Source organism: Pollicipes pollicipes, unplaced genomic scaffold (assembly GCF_011947565.3).
Source record: "Pollicipes pollicipes isolate AB1234 unplaced genomic scaffold, Ppol_2.1 Scaffold_4881;HRSCAF=5763_pilon_pilon_pilon, whole genome shotgun sequence".
NCBI classification, from domain to species: Eukaryota; Metazoa; Arthropoda; class Thecostraca; order Pollicipedomorpha; family Pollicipedidae; genus Pollicipes; species Pollicipes pollicipes.
The window spans coordinates 1,542,805-1,561,842 of record NW_023596576.1 but is presented as its reverse complement, the minus strand read 5'-3'; the positions used below and the strand labels follow the sequence as shown (position 1 = coordinate 1,561,842).

The following is a 19,038-nucleotide window of genomic DNA, read 5'->3' as shown; positions in this document are numbered from 1 at the left end:
TGATCTTGCACGGGCAGTTTCCTTTTACATGCATCTAATGCGCCGGCACAGTGCGTTGCAATCGATACGCACACATCTCAGAATTATCAGTGAGCAATCAATAAGTGTTCGCTATTGCATCACCCAAACGTTAGGCACTGCTTTCTCGGTGGCGTTAATTATTGATCCGCAGCGATGCTACCGCTGTCTTTGCCCACAAAAGCGCTGACCTTGACAGTCGCGCCTGCAAGTTTGGTTTCGAGCACGCACGGGATTTTGCTGCTAAGCTGGAATGGGGTGACCGTGTCAAGGAAGCACATCTTGCGATGGCTTCAAATGGCATCGTATGTCATGAACAGCATTTTATGACCGACATCATTATTGAACAGATGCTTTTACAAAATCAGTGCACTGTGAATGGAGCTGAGGAAGCGGGAGGGGGAGGTGGGGGGGGGGGGGGGGGGGCGGTCCAACACCCCAGGCGTGGCTAACGATTAAAAACACAGAGGCCTAAAGACATTGTGTGGTTCAACGCACTACCGTGACCAGACGGGTCCCAGGGATCCCTGGTTGTCTCCAGCAAAAGAAGCAAGAGTTTGTCACACTGGCGTAACCACCACTGGTTTGCTGCGTCTGGGCCCTAATACATTTCCAGCAGATTAAATTAGTTTTGTTTTAACCCCAGTAACATTTAAGACGTGTTTTCATCCGTGCCAGCTCGTGTTTAGTCGACTTTTCTGCTCACCCCTCCGATAGGGAAATCCTGGTTTCGCTGTTCGGGCTCTGGGGCTACAATAGATTCGTTGGATTTTAGCTGCCTCACATATTTTGACTTCACCTGCAGGAGTTACATTCACACTCGGCTCTTAAATGGTGCTCTGTTATCGAGGTTTTAGCGTAACCAAAACAAAAAATACAGAATTGGCGAAGTTCGCCTATGTATCTTGTTACAACAGCAGGGTGTATGCAGGATTTGGCAATGGGAGAAGGCGCGACCCAAACTTGTGCTGAACGTTTTATTCTTTCATATTTGATTTTAATGTGTCACAAGCGCACGAAAGTCCTTCCATGACATACAGCGACTGACAAAGATTGTATGAAGAAATACGTGTGCAGGAAGTACGTTTGCATAAGTACGCATGTGAAATATTCGTATCGACAACAGTTCGTCAGGGCAAAAGTTCGCATAGAAAACGTTCCAGTGCATTAAGTACGTGCACAATTGTTCCTATGCAATTGTACGCATCTCTTCGTAAACAGTTGCACGTACGCAATTCTTCGTAAGCAACTGTACGTACGCAATTCTTTGTGAAAATTGTACGCGCGCCATTCTTCATTCGCGCAGCAATTTTACGCACACCACCCTTCACAATGATACGAGCATGAATGTTTGTAACGGATAAAGTTGTTGGACCAAGGTACGTACCAAAAGCTTCCACGTACTGACCTTATAGCAATGCGTGTGCATAGGCTGTACTCCTATGAGGAGTGCTCCAAGACTTCGGTGAAATTTGGTGTACGCGGGATACTTTAAGGCGAACATCTCGGCTGAGCGATTTTCAGGTATATTCCGCTTACGTCGGGGGCAAGTTTGGGTCGGATGCAAACGGACTCCGAATTCACCACCTCTTAGAGCACATAATAATTTTGGAAGTATTATTTTGTTACATGGCTGGGTCCGTCAACGACGAATTCAACGACCAACGACCATTCAATTTGTCACCAAATACTCTTCAAATCGAGAAGTGACTTTTTCGCCATTTTGCAAAGGTCAAGGAGTAGCATTCGCGTTGCCAATATTTTTGAAAGGTTTTTGCAAAACACGAGGCATACGAGTGCATGTGCTGCAAAATGTCATACGGCAACAGATATACGAGTGTCATATTTCAAGCGAGTACGAATGGCATATGTTCATATGTTATACGGCGAGACACATACGAGTGCAGGTGTTCGTCCGTACATTGGTATCCAACCACTATCAATATCAGCTTGTCAGCTTATATTTTGGGCATGAGCGCAGTTGTTTATCCTTTGGTCCCATCAGGGAGAGGGGTGAGGTGGTAAGTAAAGGTCAAATCGCGTGCAGCATATGGTGCTAGCAGGATACATGGTATGAGACACGTCAAACGATAACATCTAATGATGCAAGTTAAGCTACACTACTTGAAACTTGCTTGTCATGACGTGCTATCTAGGTCGCGATTGAAAGGTCGGTGTTTCGATTCCAGCCACCGCGGAAGTTGTCTCTGTCTCACCAGTAAATTCGAGGGTTATGAAGAGGCCAATAACATTGACAGGCCTGCTCCTTATGATTGCAGAACATGGTCATTACTATAGCGGAAGGTCTTCCGTTGAACTGTATGGAATAACTAGTTCTTTAGTTCAATTTTTTGTGATTTATTTGAACCCGAATTCGTTCAAGGGCTGATCAAACTTGTGATATCTCAGAAAACTCTGAACAGTGGATCTTCTCATAAGCTGGTTCAAATGCACAGCTCAGGTGAAAGTTCCCCCCCCCCCCCGCCAAACACTTAGTCACCAAGCATGTCCCTTGATCCCCTCCCCCACCATCCCCTATGGATGCACACGTGAATTTACTGGAGAATAATTATTATTTCACAATATACGGAGAACAAAGTAGGGAACATAAGCATTCACGAAGCTTTGTAGTTATGTCTTAAACGGATCCCAACCAGCATGACAGCACGCTACGGAGGCTGAGACGCTCCTTGAATTCGCAAACAACATCTAAAACCAGGTCGCGAAAACAGGGCCTAAAAAGTACAAAGCTGTGGTGTTAACCAGGGGCGCCGCCAGAGGCGGGAGCGCCCGTGGGGGTGGGCTAGATTACACCCCCCAGGCCTGCATTTTTAGCGCCGTAGCAGGCTTTTTCGACTTCCTTGTGATGATCTCGCTGGGCTTCGGCCCCCGTCCCACCCTGAGACTTGAGGCCTCTTAAGCTTGCAATTTGTGCCAGTCAGATATCTGTAACTTGTGAATTTTCAACTTCCGCAGTGATAATGCATCCGATCCAGACCACAGGGATTGGGACCTGCATTCAAACACACATCACGCATCTGCATACGAACTTCGAACAGTTGAATGCGAACATTTGTGCGCAGACAAATGCGTAAGACACTTTTCCATACGTACACACTTTTCTCGCTTTTCCATACCTTTTCCGCTCTTTTCCCGGGCAAACACGTTACCTTACAAACCACTGACCAGTTACCTTCACCATTACAAAGTTTTACATCACGCACTTTCCATGTCACGGACTTAACATCCCATGCTCTTTATCCTGACGAACTTATGTAAACTAAATGCTACGGACAATTGCGATGTAAAATTGTTATATGCATCATCATCAGTGTAAATGCCTAAATTGCATATGATGCCAATATGCACTGACCCTTTACTCGCACCTACAATAGTAACAGGTTCGGGCGCACCTGATGAGCCGATCAAGTAGGTCTGACAAGGTATTCCGTATTTGTTCCAGCGCGGCGCTGAGATGCTGCTGCTTTTGCCGTGGCCCAGCTCTTGATGCGCTGTCATGGATGTGAATACGCTTGGTGTCGTCGTACCTGCGTGGCGAGCTTTGGCTTGCTGTGCTGGCTTACTTACTATTTTATTCTACGCGCGGAGCTTAAAAGCGCTGAGATGATGAACGTGTGCGCAACAAACGCTTTGTGTATTGGGGTAATTTCCCTACCCTAGGGTGTTACTATTGCGGCTTGTGATTGGTAGGATGTAACTATCTGCGCCACCGGCTCGCAGTCCTCCGTGTACGTCAGAGGACCTCACGCGTTGGGTACGCCTGTGGGGTGTCCACGTGGAATGGATACCTGGTTGGGTAACGTACAGATTTTCGGAAACTTTGGGGTAGGGATACGGATATAGGTAGCTCGTTTGCGTAAAGCTGGGTAAATGGTTCAAGAGATACTACGCGGTTCTACTGTGTGTGCCTATTTTAGCCATAATTCGCTCCATTCACAGGCGCGTTTGTAATTATCAACGCATACGACCAAGGAAGACTGTAAACTTCTTCAAAGCTCCTTTATGCCGGAAAATGCGCGGGAACAGATAATGGGCGGGTGCAACGTACAAGTGGGCTGCAGGTGGCTATACGCACGGGTTCATGGGCATAGCAGGTGGTTCGGGTCAAACAAATCTATCCGTGAAAGCCTGTAGTCTACATGACGTCGCGCTTTTTTGACTTACGCAGTCATTGGCGTGTTAAAATACAGCCTGTCACAATAATGTGACGCTACGTACTTCAGGACTATTTAGCGAGACAAAAAAAAACTTTGAAAGAAGGACGGAATCCTAAATGAAAACCTTCGTTACTGACCGTTCTTTTCGTCCCTAGTCGGTCCGGTGGGCGTTGATGTTTTTGTCTCTCGATCGCTTCTTGCAAGTGCATCTCCTCCACTGTCCAGGAGCCTTCACCATGTAAATATTCCCTGAAGACTGTGGGGGCTCATAGGCACTAGGCAATACTGGCATTACTTTTAGTCTTAGTAGTCTTAGGCTTTGTTTAGTCTTAGTATCAGGCTGTTAGCCCATTATTATCAGTAGTATGTGGGGATTCCAAACAGTAATCTGCTAAAATGACTTCCCATTGTGATTTCCGATTTCCTTGACCTTTTAGCAGTGGTAATGAACGCAACAGCAGTAGCGGTAATAGTCGCAGAAGGCGAGGGCATATTTGCGTCATTAAAGCGGGGCTTTGATGAACAAATGCCGTCAGGATGCTGCGTAGAGGCTCTCAGCCCAATATACTAAAGCACGCCAGTACCGCACGTGAGCCCACATTTGGGTCTTGGAAGCCCATACATGCTCGGGACACCGCCATCGTGTTAGGATCACTGACCATTTCGTGGCCCCTGCAGTCTCTGTGAATTCCTGGATCAGCCCCTGCTATATAAACGTCGAGAACAACGAGCCACGAGTATCCTGTGGGCCGGGGGTGGAACTTCGCATTTTCATTGGAAGGGGTGGGGCAAGCCCATGAATCTCGCCCATCCTTCTCCGAGACTCATTTCTTCGGAATTTCGTTCACTTTACTCTGCGGCCATAATTTGCACTTGATTAAGGAACACATGCTTGTGGCTCCTGGTTTTTGGTATTGTGAGCTCAAAGCTATTGTTTTGAGTGAACGACTTTCAGTATACATGGAGGTGCTGATTAAACGGCGCTGTGGCGCTACACAGCGATTATATTGACGGTACTCAATATCACCAGCCGCGCTCAGCCTCAACAGCTCATCACTTGAGGATGAGCACGGGACAGCAGAAGGGCTTTGGTATTTTAGTAATATTTCTTCATATAAGTCTCATAGCTTCTGAAAATCTAAAATGACGATTTGAAATTCGATTTGGGCTCAAAGACAGATCATTTGTTAGAGAAGAACCAGCCACTAGTCGAGACAGCACCTGCCTGTCATAGTGGACAATGCTCGTGCCTACAAATGGCGCTGCTTCAAGGCCGTTCCAGGAAGCTGCGGGAAGGCAGCGATTTTAAATGGTTGTTGGGCTCCTCCCGGAAGTACCGGGCACTGGCGCTAAAGAACATACTTTATTAAATGACGATGGCAATGCTCCAGAACTGACCAAATTTGATGTTTTACCCACGGGTGTCAATTTTTGCGCCCCTTGAATGCGCCCCTTCAGAGGCCACCTTAGGGCGCCGATGGCGCCTCTTCTATGGCGGTCGTGGGAAGCGACACGCATTTTGGTTGTGGGGGACGGGGATGGGGTTAGCCATGAAGGACTTAGGCCATCCCCATATTCCAGAGCTTTCCACTTTAACCTCACAAACCAATGTGTGTTTTATAGCGCTAGCTATGTGAAGCTTATTGCATCGCTTATCCCTTGAGCTGTTACGATTTGTAACTGGTGGTGAGAGCAGCCATACTCTTTGTTACAAGAGTAATACGAGACACCGCTACGCAGTAAGATCCAAAAAGAAGGTCATCATGCTATGGCCATTTTTGCCTGCGTTCTTGTGGCACTCCAGCAAAAAAAAAACATTGGGGGGCCAAGCCAACAATAGGAGGAGGCCCAACTCAACATTTTGGGGGGGGGGGGAGGGGGCAGGGCCCTCGGAAAAGAATACAAGGCGGCACACGTGGACTCTCATCCTGCTTGAAATCTAACAATGCGGACAGGGGTGTATCCTGAGGGTGGATGGAGAAGACATGGGGCGATGCCAACCACGCACTGGGCCACTCATGAGCCACCCCCCTGGGCCACAACAAACCTTGGTTTTCAACCATATAGACCTTATTTCTAAGAGGCACAAAATTCCAGGGACACCGGAAGAGTCCCGAATTTTCACTTTCTGGGGGCATCAAGCACTAGGAGCACTTCTTTGTATGTGCCTTGTTTCGTTTGGCAAAATCTTCGATCGGCCCTTTGGCAAGGAACACTAAAACATCCTTTCCAGCACCATAGTCTTTATTTTCAACAGGCGCCAACTCCAGAGGGTACCGCGAAGGGCCGCAGACATTCATTCTCAAGAGACACAACAATGTTGTGCTTTTCATCCGAAATTAAATCCTGGAACAGTTCCCTAGGCAAGGTGCACCAAAACATTTATTTGAACGCACTATGATCTCTATTTTCGGGGTGCTTCGTGCGTTTCACCGCGACAAGATTCCTGATCGGTCCGTTCTTCGACGTTGGGCAAAGTGGCACCAACATTTCTCATTTTGAGGAGCCATTACCTTCAGTTTCAAGAGACACCCATTTTCAGGGGGCACCTCAAATTGTTCCAAAAAAATTATTTGTAATAGACAACAAATTTCGGGGAAAATTGCAGTAACTGCGGCGCTCCATTGACGAAATTACGGATCAGCCCATTTGGCGACCAGGCACCAACAATTTTATTTTGGGGGCATCATAACATTTATTTTTAGCAGGCACCAAATCCAAACGGTCATTTCAAGGACTCCGACATCTTCATCTTGAAAGGGCATTAAAATCAGGGGCTGCACAATTTCTGTGCCTTTACCTTGACGAAATCCTTAGTCCTCGTCCTTAGTCCTTAGCCTCTCGTCGAAGAGATGCCTGATGCCTTCATTTCGGGCATCACGACATGTATTTTGAAGAGGCACTCAGTTCTAGGGGGCACGACGAGGGCCTCCAAGCCCTAAAATTTTATGTGATGGCAAACTCTAGAGCGCACAAATATTGACCCCTTTTCATTTTTACGATGAACCAAGGGCATCACTACGGTGGAACAGAGACACTTGGCCTGCCTTAGGTCTTTAAGTCATGAGGCCCCGAGCAGCCCTTTGGGCCCGAGGGAACAACGAACAAGGATCCAATCGAAGGATCCGTAGGGCGGGCCAGGGAATGTGGGGACCTCAGCCAGTGGGTCATACTCCGTCTCGCGCCGGTCTTGGCCCTGCGGCCTCTTTCCAAACTCGGGGCAGGGCCGGGAACGCAAATGTTTATCCAAAAGATTGTGCAATGGTCCGGCCCCTGTGCCGATCAGGGGCTCACAGCGCCGAAAAAGGCGAACCGCGTCGGAAATAGCCCAAAGTCGGTCATGGATACATGTGCTGGACAGGGATAGAAGCGAGACCTAGAATGTCAAAAGGCTTCTTGCGTTGGTCAATACCCTTTTGCTAATGACAGGAGACATGAAAAATGATGATACAATGATCTACACTCACAACGAAGCTGTGGCTTGTGCCAGTCAGAGGTTGCAGAACCCAATGAGGGGCCCTGAGCTCCGTTTCAACCAGAGGCAGGGGTCGATAAGCCAAATTGGTACCTCGGCGCGAATAATGCATGGGACTCTCTGTGCCGGTAAGGGATCCTTCTGCGTCAGTCACGTGTCCCTGCGTCGATCCTGTGTCAGATGCCCAGACCAGAGGGCCTGCCGCATCAGGGATGGAGCCGGTGCACGGTGTATCCCTCTGAAGGCCTCCGGATCGACCAGGGCCCTCCGGTCCCCATATCGACGCCAGAATAGCAGTTACTAGGTACCCCGGGCTGGGACGAAAGCGCTCTTCATTTCTTGACCAAGACAACTCATCAACGCCATTTCGAGGTAGAATCTCAGATTGGAATTAGCAGTTACAACATCACGAGCAACCGAGGTTAGACCATCGCGCCAGGAGGCTGTGGTGTGGTGTGGTACATGCTAAAACAATATGAAAATACGTCGGCAATTGTGCACGAAATACGTCCATATGGTGTACACTGTGCATTTTAAGATACATTTCGTTGTAACTTTCTGCTATCTTATACTATAACGATGTGATAGTTCCAATGCAAGGCGATTTTACGTGCCGGAGGCGCAGTACACCTGATATCCTTTGAATATCCAGAACTAATATTATTTATGCATCGTTCTTGCCACATTCCTCAATTAGAAGATAAGACATTTGTGTGCTCCTTTAAGACACTCAAAACAAGCAGTGCAAGTTTGGAATGTTTCCATGGTAACGGCTCAAAATGTGTTACTCATATTCTGGGGAGCTGGCCGTATGTTTTACTTCAAGAAAGAATAGTGCGTTAAAGGTCTACAGATTTTAATAGCTTCGCCGCTTTCTGCTACCACCACCAACATTCTAATCCTTGTGTGATGGCATGTCGTGTCAGTCGGGTGCTATTGCGAGCAAGGCAGGGTGTACAGGTTATTTTTTTACGTTTAGCCATTCACAGTTTGACCTCCCGCGATACCCACCGTTTCTGCCGAGATAAGAGGCAGGCGTTGCAATACAGTCCAGAGATGAGGCCATGGATACATCTCAGAGGCGTAATAAGGCCCAATGGCATACAAACATTTACTGTGAGGTAAGCGTCATGAGGCTAAATGGCGTACAAACATTCACTGTGAGGTAGGCGTTATAAGGCCCAATGACGTACAAACATTCACTGTGAGGTAGGCGTCATAGGGCCGAATTGCGTACAAGCATTCACTGTGAGGTGAGGCTTACAACATGCAACTTTTTGTGGGCTTCATTTTACGTGAGTTATTGGGCATCGTTTTATATAAGTACATTTCTTTAATGCCAACTTGCGAATTCGTAAGAAATATCAAATTATCTTTACTTCCAAGAGGTGATATGGTTTCAGAAAAGAGGTTGCACATTTTGAAGGCCGAGAAAATATAGCGGTGGCCCAGCCAAATATTGGGGGGGGGGAGTTCAGCCCAACAGGGGCGCCCAGCTCAACATTGTGGGGCATGCCCCCTCCCCCAAAGAATTTAGAATTTAATATGCCTGATAATGATCCCCAAATACCGCCTAAGTTGTATTACAGAAATTCCGGAATGGCAACAAAGAGATGAAGACATGATCAATATTGAATATATGGTTACTGATAATAAAGTGAATTGAAATTTGAGGGAAGAAAAAATGAAACAGAAATATTGGAATCTTCATAAATCGAGATTCATACTCGTGGCACCAGTCTTCAAACCCGAACTTCACAAGCTTCTCAAGCCCGTTTCATGATTCCTGAATCACAAACCAGTAAACGCCGATAAGCATCCTCTGCACTGCCTTGTCATGTTAAAACTCCCTGGCAGAACGCCAGTCTACCTCCAGGTGCCGCATGAATTTAAACGCCTGGCGAAATTATGATACTGGGTGTGGATCAGTTTAAAATAGCTTTCTGCAAAATATGCGTTTAAGCCAATTTTTCCTCCCATTTGCTAACGCCAGACAGTCGCACGAAAACCCGAACACCTGGGCGCTATGTCCCCGCGTCGCCCGCTCTTTCTGCCAAAGCTAGAGGCAATCGACACCATATAGCGTCAGGCGGTGGGTGTCTCTTCAATGACGGACGAAAGCGACAACAAAGTCGTGATCTCTGGCCATTTACTGTACTGGGATATTTACGGTCAGCTAACTTTATTGTAAAAAGGAAGGCGACACGTGTCATCGGATACCCATTTATGGAGCGCCAGCGAAAGCATAGATAATTAACTTTGTGGGGTTTGGGGCAATGGCTCCACCGCGATCCAAACTCGGGCCTCCCACTGGAGAGCCGAAGGTGCTAACTTCTCAGCCACTAGGCCCATTACAACATGTTGGCCACGAATGCATGACAAGCTTCCTGCAGAGTCCCCTCAGTTTAATTAGCAATGCAATGTACAGCTTTTAGCTCTTTAGTCAACAGCGTGTTCACCAGACAAGCGGCAAATTAACAGACCGGCTGTGGATGTTAGCACACGGGGACGCCAATAAGGCCATCCGGTGACAGTACCCACTCGAACGCGACGCAATTTTCCTGATGCTCCACGGGGACCAGGATAGGGGACCCTCTGCCCTCTGCCCATCCTCTGCCCACGGCGGTGATCACTCCCTCCCGCGTGACGGCGTCCAATCCGGGCCGGGCTGGGGCAGCCCACCTGCCGGCGCCGCCCCGCGCGCGCCGAGGCTCACCTGCCTAATTGAGGCCGGCGATCTGTTGACACGCCGACCGACCAACACAATAAGCGAGCGTCGGACACACCTGGCTGTGCGTGTCAGTCGCCAAGAGCGGGCCGGTCCGGCCGCAGGTTAGGGCAGGTCTCCGCGCCGCGCGGCCGCTGGTGGCTTTGCTCTCCGCGGTTGGCGGAGGAGCCGGGGGCGCGTCTCACCACGCGGAGGAGGGAACGCGCCTTGAGGAGACAGAGGCGCGCTGGGAGGAGACAGGGTGCCTGAGCAGGAGAGAAGCGTGAACAGCAGCAGGTACTGACAGGGCGTGGTCCGTGTGAGCGTTGCGTGAAAGGAGCGCGACCGAGAGCAGCGGCACAAGGTGCAGTGGAGACCCGTACAAGACGCAAACGGAGCGCAATCCGCCGAACCGCCTACCACAGTCGGGCCTCCTGGGCCCGAGCCGAACCGACTCAGGGGGACCTCCTGATCCCGAACCCGCACCGTGCGATGGCCGGGCCTCCGACGAGCTCGTGTGACGAGCCCGACGAGCGGATGGCGCGGTTGACGCAGGCGGCGTACGTCTGGTGCGCGCCCGCCATCTGCGCGCTCGGTCTGGCGGCGAACATCGCCAACCTGACCGTGCTGCGCCGGCCGCCGCTGCGCGCGCTCACCGTCTACACGTACCTGCACTGGCTGTCGGTGTCCGACCTGCTGGGGCTCCTCTTCTCCACGCTGTTCGTGTACCTGCTGACACAGGAGACGCGCTTCGACCGTTGTGGCGCGTCGCTGTCGCTCGCCTTCTACGCAGCGCACCTTAACAAGCCACTGACGAACATGTTCGTGTCGGCGAGCGTGTTCATCACGCTCTGGCTGTCGGCCAACCGGCGCGAGGCGATGATGCGCCCGGCGGCTTACCACGCCACAGAGACGGCAGACCTGGCGTTCGTGCGCATAGCCGGCTCGCTGGTGGTGGCGCTGGCCCTGTACGTGCCGATGGTGTTCCAGTACGAGGTACAGCTGGACAGCACGCTAGGGACGTACGTGCTGCGCGAGGAGGAGTTCACTGCCACCAAGGGCTGGCTCGCATACCAGTGGCTGCTGCAGGCGAGCGTGCGCCTGCTACCGTCCGCCATCATCGTCTTCAACAACGTGCTGGTGGCGCGCGGCCTGCTGGCTCAACGTAATCGCCGTTCGCTGGTGCCGCTGTCGTCCGACCCGACGCCACCGGCTCGGGGCGCGTGGTGCCTCTGCTGCGCCCCCGCCAGCACGGAGCTGGGCCCCTGGCGGTGATCTCGGCGGCGCCGGAGTCGGCTGGCTCGTCGCCGGCGGCGCGCCGGCGCGCCAGCGTCCAGCGGCGGCGCACGACGCTGATGCTGCCGGCGATCTCGGCGCTGAGTATCCTGACCAGCGTGCTCTCGTCGGTGGTGTTCGTCTGGGGCCAGGCGTCGCATCTCTACAAGGAGGGCTACAACTGCTACCAGGTGTGGCGCGCACTCAGCAACAACCTTGAGCTGTTCGTGTTCGCGGCCAACCCCGTGCTGAACTTTGTGTTCTCGTACGACGTGAGACGCGGCTACCACGAGCTGGCGCGCGACATAATGCGCGCCCGTGCTTTTCCAGAAGGGCTTGAGGTGTCACCGACAGTGTGCACTGCAAGTGTGCGCCTTCAACATCGTGACGGTGTGTTTTTTTACGGCCTGTGTGTCCGTGCAGCCAAAATGACGGAAAATCACAGAAATTCGATGCTTTGTGGTGTCAAACAAGCTATGAGATGTCATGAAATCGCGGCTGGTCTGACAACAGGGGGTCGCTGCCCCAACGGATATAGTACGTCTTTTAACATACGAATGGGACACTGTTGATGCACGTGTGATGCATTTATCATGCTGCGCATATTCGTGGTTATTATTATTTGTGTTGCATCGGATCTCATGCGACGAGTTTTGACTGCAATGAATGGCGAGTACATATCACGTGGGGGTTTATGTCTGGCATATAGTCGTATTGAGCAGACTTGTTTGTACATATTTCCGAGGACTGGGTACCTATGTATGTGAAGTTAGTGACGACTTTTTTGCTGACAGCTACTGCGGCAGACTTTAAGTTATTCGTCTGTGCTTGAATGAAAGGTCAAGGCGGAACAAACACGTCCCGAACCGTTTGGCACTCAGATCGGATGAAATTACGGTACTGCTTTTTGGTTACTGAATGCTTTGCGAAGCTTTTAACCATACAAATTGATCTATAATAGAAAGCCGATATAGATATACATATATATATATATAGATATATATATAATAATAGATATATATATAGATATATATATCTCTCTCTCTCTCTCTCTCTCTCTCTCTCTCTCCCTCTCTCTCTCAATATAAATATATATATATATATATATATATATATATATATGTATGCCATATATCGTATTAAGTTAGACATGAAGGCTTTTGTCACAGATCATTTGAACCAAATCCCAGAGGCCCCACAGCCGTGCCTTTTCGACCTGTCAGGGCAGGGCCTTGAAGAAAGTCGGAGTCCGCGGTGCCGACTTTGGTAAAATCCTGAACAGGTCTCGCAAATTACGTACCACGTGACTTGAATGCCTGTCCCGTAACCAGAACCTTTCAGCAGGAGCGCATCATTTTACACCTCGATTACATATGCGCTGCCTTTGACGAGTTGACTCTAACCGGTCAAAGCCATATTGCGCTACTTGAGACCCAATTTACTGCAATATCTCGATGTGAACATGTTTCATCAAGTATCTCAAGAGCCTATCGAAGCGAAGGATGAAAGTTTGCCCAGCACTTATACCAATTATGCTGTGAAACAAGAAAAAGCAGCTTTCAAATAACTAAAGCACCATCATGTCATGCACTTTTAAAACATATCGGAGTCCAGCATATCATATTTACGCCCCCGGCAGATGGGGCCCGAGACCACCAATATTCAGCCCACGCGCCGGTAATCAGTCACGTTGGGGCAGCTAATAAGGATTTTAGCAAGAAGTGGGTGTGCACGGGGCGTCCGATGTGAGATACGCGTCCCCCGCCAGGTTCAACGGGGCGTCACAGCAAAAGAAGGTGGTCTGTTAAGACTCCGCTTCAAACCAGCGCAGTCGACTGGAGCATTGGCAGCAGACCGCACGCCCTTGGCGAATACAGGGGAGATCCATAGACGAGGTAATTTGTAGTGTAGTACTTGTCCAAGAGCATGGGTTATTTCACATGCAATCTCAAATGTGTTATTGTAGCGTTGCAGCGGGGTGAGCTTATGACCATCTTCGGTTTGTGCGAAGCTACATCTTTTTCAAATCGTGGTTTGGGTGCTCTTGGCCTCCTCCGAATAGTGGAAGCGGTTCCAGGGCTCTACGTTGTATCGCTGGACAGGAAATCAACCTTGCAGCATCCTGTAATTTTGCAAGACTAAATTTCATTGCTGAGGAGTTTTTAGCATCTTAAGCGGATCAATAACCGCCCCTGGGTATTCTTGGGTCATCTATTACCTGCATTTATGATTTGCAAGGCTCTGTACTATTTACAGTAAAAAAGACAGAGCGTGCGTCACGGTACCTCACTGCAGCGGCGGCAAGAGGATCACTGGAGCGTCGTTGTTTCCATCACTGGGACTGTTGGATGTCCGCACAGGAGCGGCCGAGTGTCCGGCACACAAGGACCGCTTGTCCGAGGACGGAGCTGCCGTGGGACACAGGAAGGCCACATGTCCAGCACTAGACCGGCGCGCACCGGCACATGAAAGACCACATGTCCGACAACGGAACAGCCGTGTAATGCTAGGACGGCCGTGTTTCCGGCACAGGAGAAACTGCGTGTCCGGCACGGGAGAGGCCGCGTGTCTGACACAGGAGCAGGCGTCCAGCACAGGAATGGGCACACCTTCCGCACTGGAGTTGCCGCGTGTTCGGCACAATAGACAATATGTCTGGCACAGAGGACACCGCGTGGTCGGCACAGTAGAGACAGCATGTCTGGCACAGGAGAGACCGCGTGTCCGACGCAGACATGGAAAACGCTGGCGCCGGGCTGCGGAGTGCTTGACCTCCGCCCTGATTCGCCGTCTCTCATAACTTGGATTGATAGGGGGGTGGGGGCGATGTGACCCCCCCCCCCAGCCTTTACAAACTAAGCAAGATAGAGCCTCGCGGAAAAAAACAGTGGATGGGCCCCAGCTACATCTCGCGATGCGCAATAACTCGCATGTTGCTGATAGACCACGTTAAGGGTCAAGTTTTCCTGAAAACCTTTTAAACTTAACATGTCATGATGCACGAGATTATGCCTCATACGACAGGGCATTTAAACAGGCGTGTTTCTACACATAACGTATGCTGCAGGGATCTGGGAATGTACCGGTGAATGTGCGTCGCGTGCGGTCCGCCGAACCGTCGGTTGCCGCCCGCTGCCAGCGCCAGCAGCGGATCGCCGTGCAGTGCTCCTAAAATGTGGTAGCTTTTCAGAAACCAGAACTGCTAGGGACACTTTTTTGTCAAGACAAGTCAGTGGATGCCCAGAGGATAACGAAAGTTTGGACCGCGGTGCACGACATGCCGGAGAAACATCTTCGGAACACGTCAAGGGGGTCACGTGCCAGGCTGATGGCTATTTGGAGGCACCGGAGGTTGTGCACAGTCTGCCGGCCTCAGACCTCGCGCGTATCCACGAACCCTGCCTGTGTTGTGTGCGGTGTGCGGACTCAAGGTCAAGCCATCAGCTGCTGGAGACGCGCCTTCCGGCAGATCTATTTTTCCTAAAATTCAGGGGTTCTTTCTATCTATTCATTTGCTCAAATGCAGGGGTTGATGGACGCGTTGGCTGAAAATTAATAACCTGATTCTGCACTCGGGACTGGGTCATGTCAGTTTGAATCCTGGAAAAAAGCTGCTGACCCTCTGACCAACGAAGCGACAGTGTCGGACCTGGCCACCGATCCCGTCGACCCGACCAGGGTGTGGGTGGTAACAGGTGTGACAATGTTGATCTGGCCCATGCCAGAGTCGTGGTGACTCGTGCCCCAAATGCCGCAACCAATGTCTGAACCTGGCTCACTTCGTCTGGACACGAGGTTAGATTATCTAAATTCGACCGACCTGGACGAAAGAGATAGCAAGGCAACGTTGACAAAGACGACAACGAGCACGAGAACTGAGCTGAAGAGGACTCAGAACAACCGGCTCGAGGGAAAAAGCGGTCGTCAGTGCTATACTGAACAGGACTATCCGACCCCCACCTTAAAGCGCAACCAGAGACAGAGAGGTCACTAACGTTGCCGGATAACTCACGTGTTTGGAAAGTTGGAAAAAGCCCACTTTCCTAAAATGCGATTTTGACCCCTCAAAAAAGGATTTCCCTGTTTATACAACGCGCGTCACTTGCAATTTAACATTCAGAATATCATCTTCTTATCAGGTTGTCCCCTTCCTAAAGCTCCTAGTATGACATTCCGAATTCTGAATGTCCCCAAGTCTCAGACGTCTGCACCAGCGTATACTTAGGAGCGAAAGGACGAGGGAGCGAAGAGACGAGATCCCATTTGGGAAACCTGAAAGAATATCCCTTCCATATCCTACCCTCCCCCGTGGTTATACCCGTGGATATCCATGACTCCTTAACATGATAAAATACTATGAAACAAAAGGCCAAGCTGGCTCCATCGAGATTGCATCATGACGGGGTCATCCAGGGGCGCAGCCAGAACTTGCGACGAGAGGGTCTTCCAAGACTTGCGGTGTGAGGGTCTTCCAAGACCTGCGACGTGAGGGAGCTCCGTTATTTGCGATGAGGAGCTAATTTTTACGAGCGAGTTCTAACCAAATTGATAGCACCTACGCACTGTGAACAGGCTAGCAGACCCCTACAAACGCTAACCAGGCTCCTGACTGGCGTATCAATGCGCTATCTATGTTAGTCTACCCCAGAGCTTTAAGCAATTGTTCAGCTATGTACCATACATATTCACTCGACCAACTGCTAGTTTTGTTACTAAACTACGGTCTCTGCATGTCGCTGCTCATGGTTATGGTCATAAGGTTTAAGCCCAAAATAGTTTTGCAGATCATCAGACTCCGGAATTATCTTCAGTAGTGTCGCGGTGAAAACTGCTCTCGAACCTGACGGGGGGGGGGGGGGGGGGGGAGGGGTGATACCCCATACTCTCTATCTCCTTTGCCGTTTTTCGGTGCCATTTTACCGAGGAGATTCTGAAACCGCTGGTCGAAACTTGCGGCCTTGCCTCACATTTCGTACCGCGTTTCAGTCTGGGGAGGCCAAACAAAACGTAGTTCAGCTATATTCGCACTGTCTTCAGTCTGGGAAGGCCACACAAAACGTAGTTCAGCTATAAGCGGCATTTTGTAATCAAGGAACCAACTTTTTCTTTAGATGGAACACGGTGGCTCGGACGAATCGGTTCGGGACTCCTGACTCCACACTCTGTGATGGAACTGAGCTTAGCGCATAACTGCAGGATGAAGCGTAACTTAACAAAGGTGTAGAAGGTCACAAACGACGAGCAAGGGCAACGGGCAGTGCACATGATTGGGGCAGGATCAGCGGCCTCAAGACGTGCCACTCGTGCCTCAGACGCGGAACACAAGGTCAGCGACCTCAAGACGTGCTACTGGTGCCTCGGACTCGGAACACTTGGGGCTGCGGCAGCGCATACTCAGCGAGAGATCCGGTATTGTCCTGCACTCCCATGAAACCGTCTTGACGACCGCAATAACCAGGCCACATCACCCTAAACGTTTAATGACGTGATCAAAAACTATAAACAGCTTTTATTCATAAACCTGGCTGTTTTAAATGCGGTTATCAATAATAGGGATCCGTGGTAGTCATATTAGGGATGGGCCATAAATTAAGAGCATGCATGTATATATATATATATATATATATATATATATATATATATATATATATATATATATATATATGTGTGTGTGTGTGTGTGTGTGGTGTGTGTGTGTGTGTGGTGTGTGTGTGTGTGTGTGTGTGTGTGTGTGTGTGTGTGTGTGTGTGTGTGTGTGTGTGTGTGTGTGTGTGGTGTGTGTGTGTGTGTGTGTGGTGTGTGTGTGTGTGTGTGTGTGTGGTGTGTGTGTGTTTCGTATCACACAATGTATACGTAGGTGCGCAATTTCTTATACACAGTTGATTAATTTGCTTTAATTCGTTTACGCAATATGTCCAAATGCATTAATCCGTATGCCTTTGTCATGTCCAAGAAAGCCTAGACGTAGACAGAATTTTTTCAAGGTATCGGCCCGGAACCCGATAAATACGTATAACGGTGATTTATAGCTTTCTGTCTGGAACTCACTATGGTGAAAAACGAAAAATCTGGGACTGAGAAGTGGTCCCAGATCCCCGGGCCTCTTGCTTTGCTGCACGCTGTACAAGAAAAGACAAATACTTGTTTCAGATGAGACGGCTGATCAAGACTGTTCTCAGCACATAAGCTTTCAGGTCACCATGACCTGATCCAGAGAGAGGCCATTGGGCTATTGCCCCCCCCCCCCTCCCCCTATGACCTCGAAAGGACCCATAGCCGGCCGAGTAGGCAAGCGAAAGTGAAAGGCTCATGACCATGCAAAAATGATTTTTCTCTGATTGGAAAGGTGGTGACAGAAATTTCAAGGCTCATTGCGCTATTCAGCTATTCAGAAGTCCTACGCTGTTCCTGGGTGCCATATATGTGCACTTGCAACGTAAATCCAATGGGTGAGCAGCCTTTCATGTTGCCCCTGAGTTTGTTACATTTGCCTTGAGGGTACCACGCTGTTGTTGGGGCCTTTTCTGCCGACAGGCCGGGACGCTTTTGTCAGGAGCTTCCCACGGATTCTGCCCATTTGTCCGGTAGGGTCCACACGCTACATCCAGGGCCTCATATGTTGAACTGCCGGGATAATCTAGGTCGCTCAGGGGTCCTTCACGTTGGTTTCGGTTAACCTACCGGCACATTCGCAATATGCTCATGGGCCCTCTACATTGGTCTGGGACCTTTTCAGATCCCTGCCACATGCGGAGGGCTCTACGCTCTTGTCGGGCTCCATCTGTTGACCTGCCCGGTCACACTCGAATGTTTGGGGGGTCCTCCACATTGGATCTTCGTCACTTTTTATGTCAATGGAGGGCCTCGTGTTTTTTTTTCGGGGGGAACTGCGTCATCTGTTTACCTCACCTTGGGCACGCTCGATCTTTCGGGTCCCTACACATTGGGTTTTGGATACTTCCAATTTCTTTGTAGGGCCATACGCCCTTATCAGGGGCCCCAGCTATTAAGCTGCTCGGGCACACTTGATCGTTCGAGGGGCCCATCACACTCAGTCTTGGGTACTTCCTATTGGCTTTTGAGGGCCCTACGCTTTTGACCGGACCGCATCTGTCAACCAGCTCGGGCACGCTTAATCGTTCAGGGGCCATTTACATTGAGTCTTGGGTGCTTCCCACTTGAATGGAGGCCTCTATGCTCTTGACGGGGCCCTTTATGTTAACCTGCTCCGGCACACTTGATCGTTCAGGGGTCCTCCGCATTGTGTCGTGAGTATTTCTTGTTTGAATGGAGGGACCTGCGCTCTTGTCGGGGGCCCCCATCTGTTAACCCGCTCGGGCACGTTCAGTCATTCCGGGGCTCTCCATGCTGTGCCTTGGGTACGT

The 19,038-nt window shown here is 50.1% G+C and overlaps 1 protein-coding gene across 1 annotated transcript; it reads left to right on the top strand.

Annotated features, from left to right (window-relative positions):
• Positions 1 to 10,870: 10,870 nt before the first annotated feature.
• Positions 10,871 to 11,653, top strand: LOC119101739 (uncharacterized). The gene has a single exon (XM_037225155.1). It carries the CDS (start codon positions 10,871 to 10,873, stop codon positions 11,651 to 11,653), a length of 783 nt encoding a protein of 260 aa, XP_037081050.1.
• The last annotated feature ends 7,385 nt before the right edge of the window (positions 11,654 to 19,038 follow it).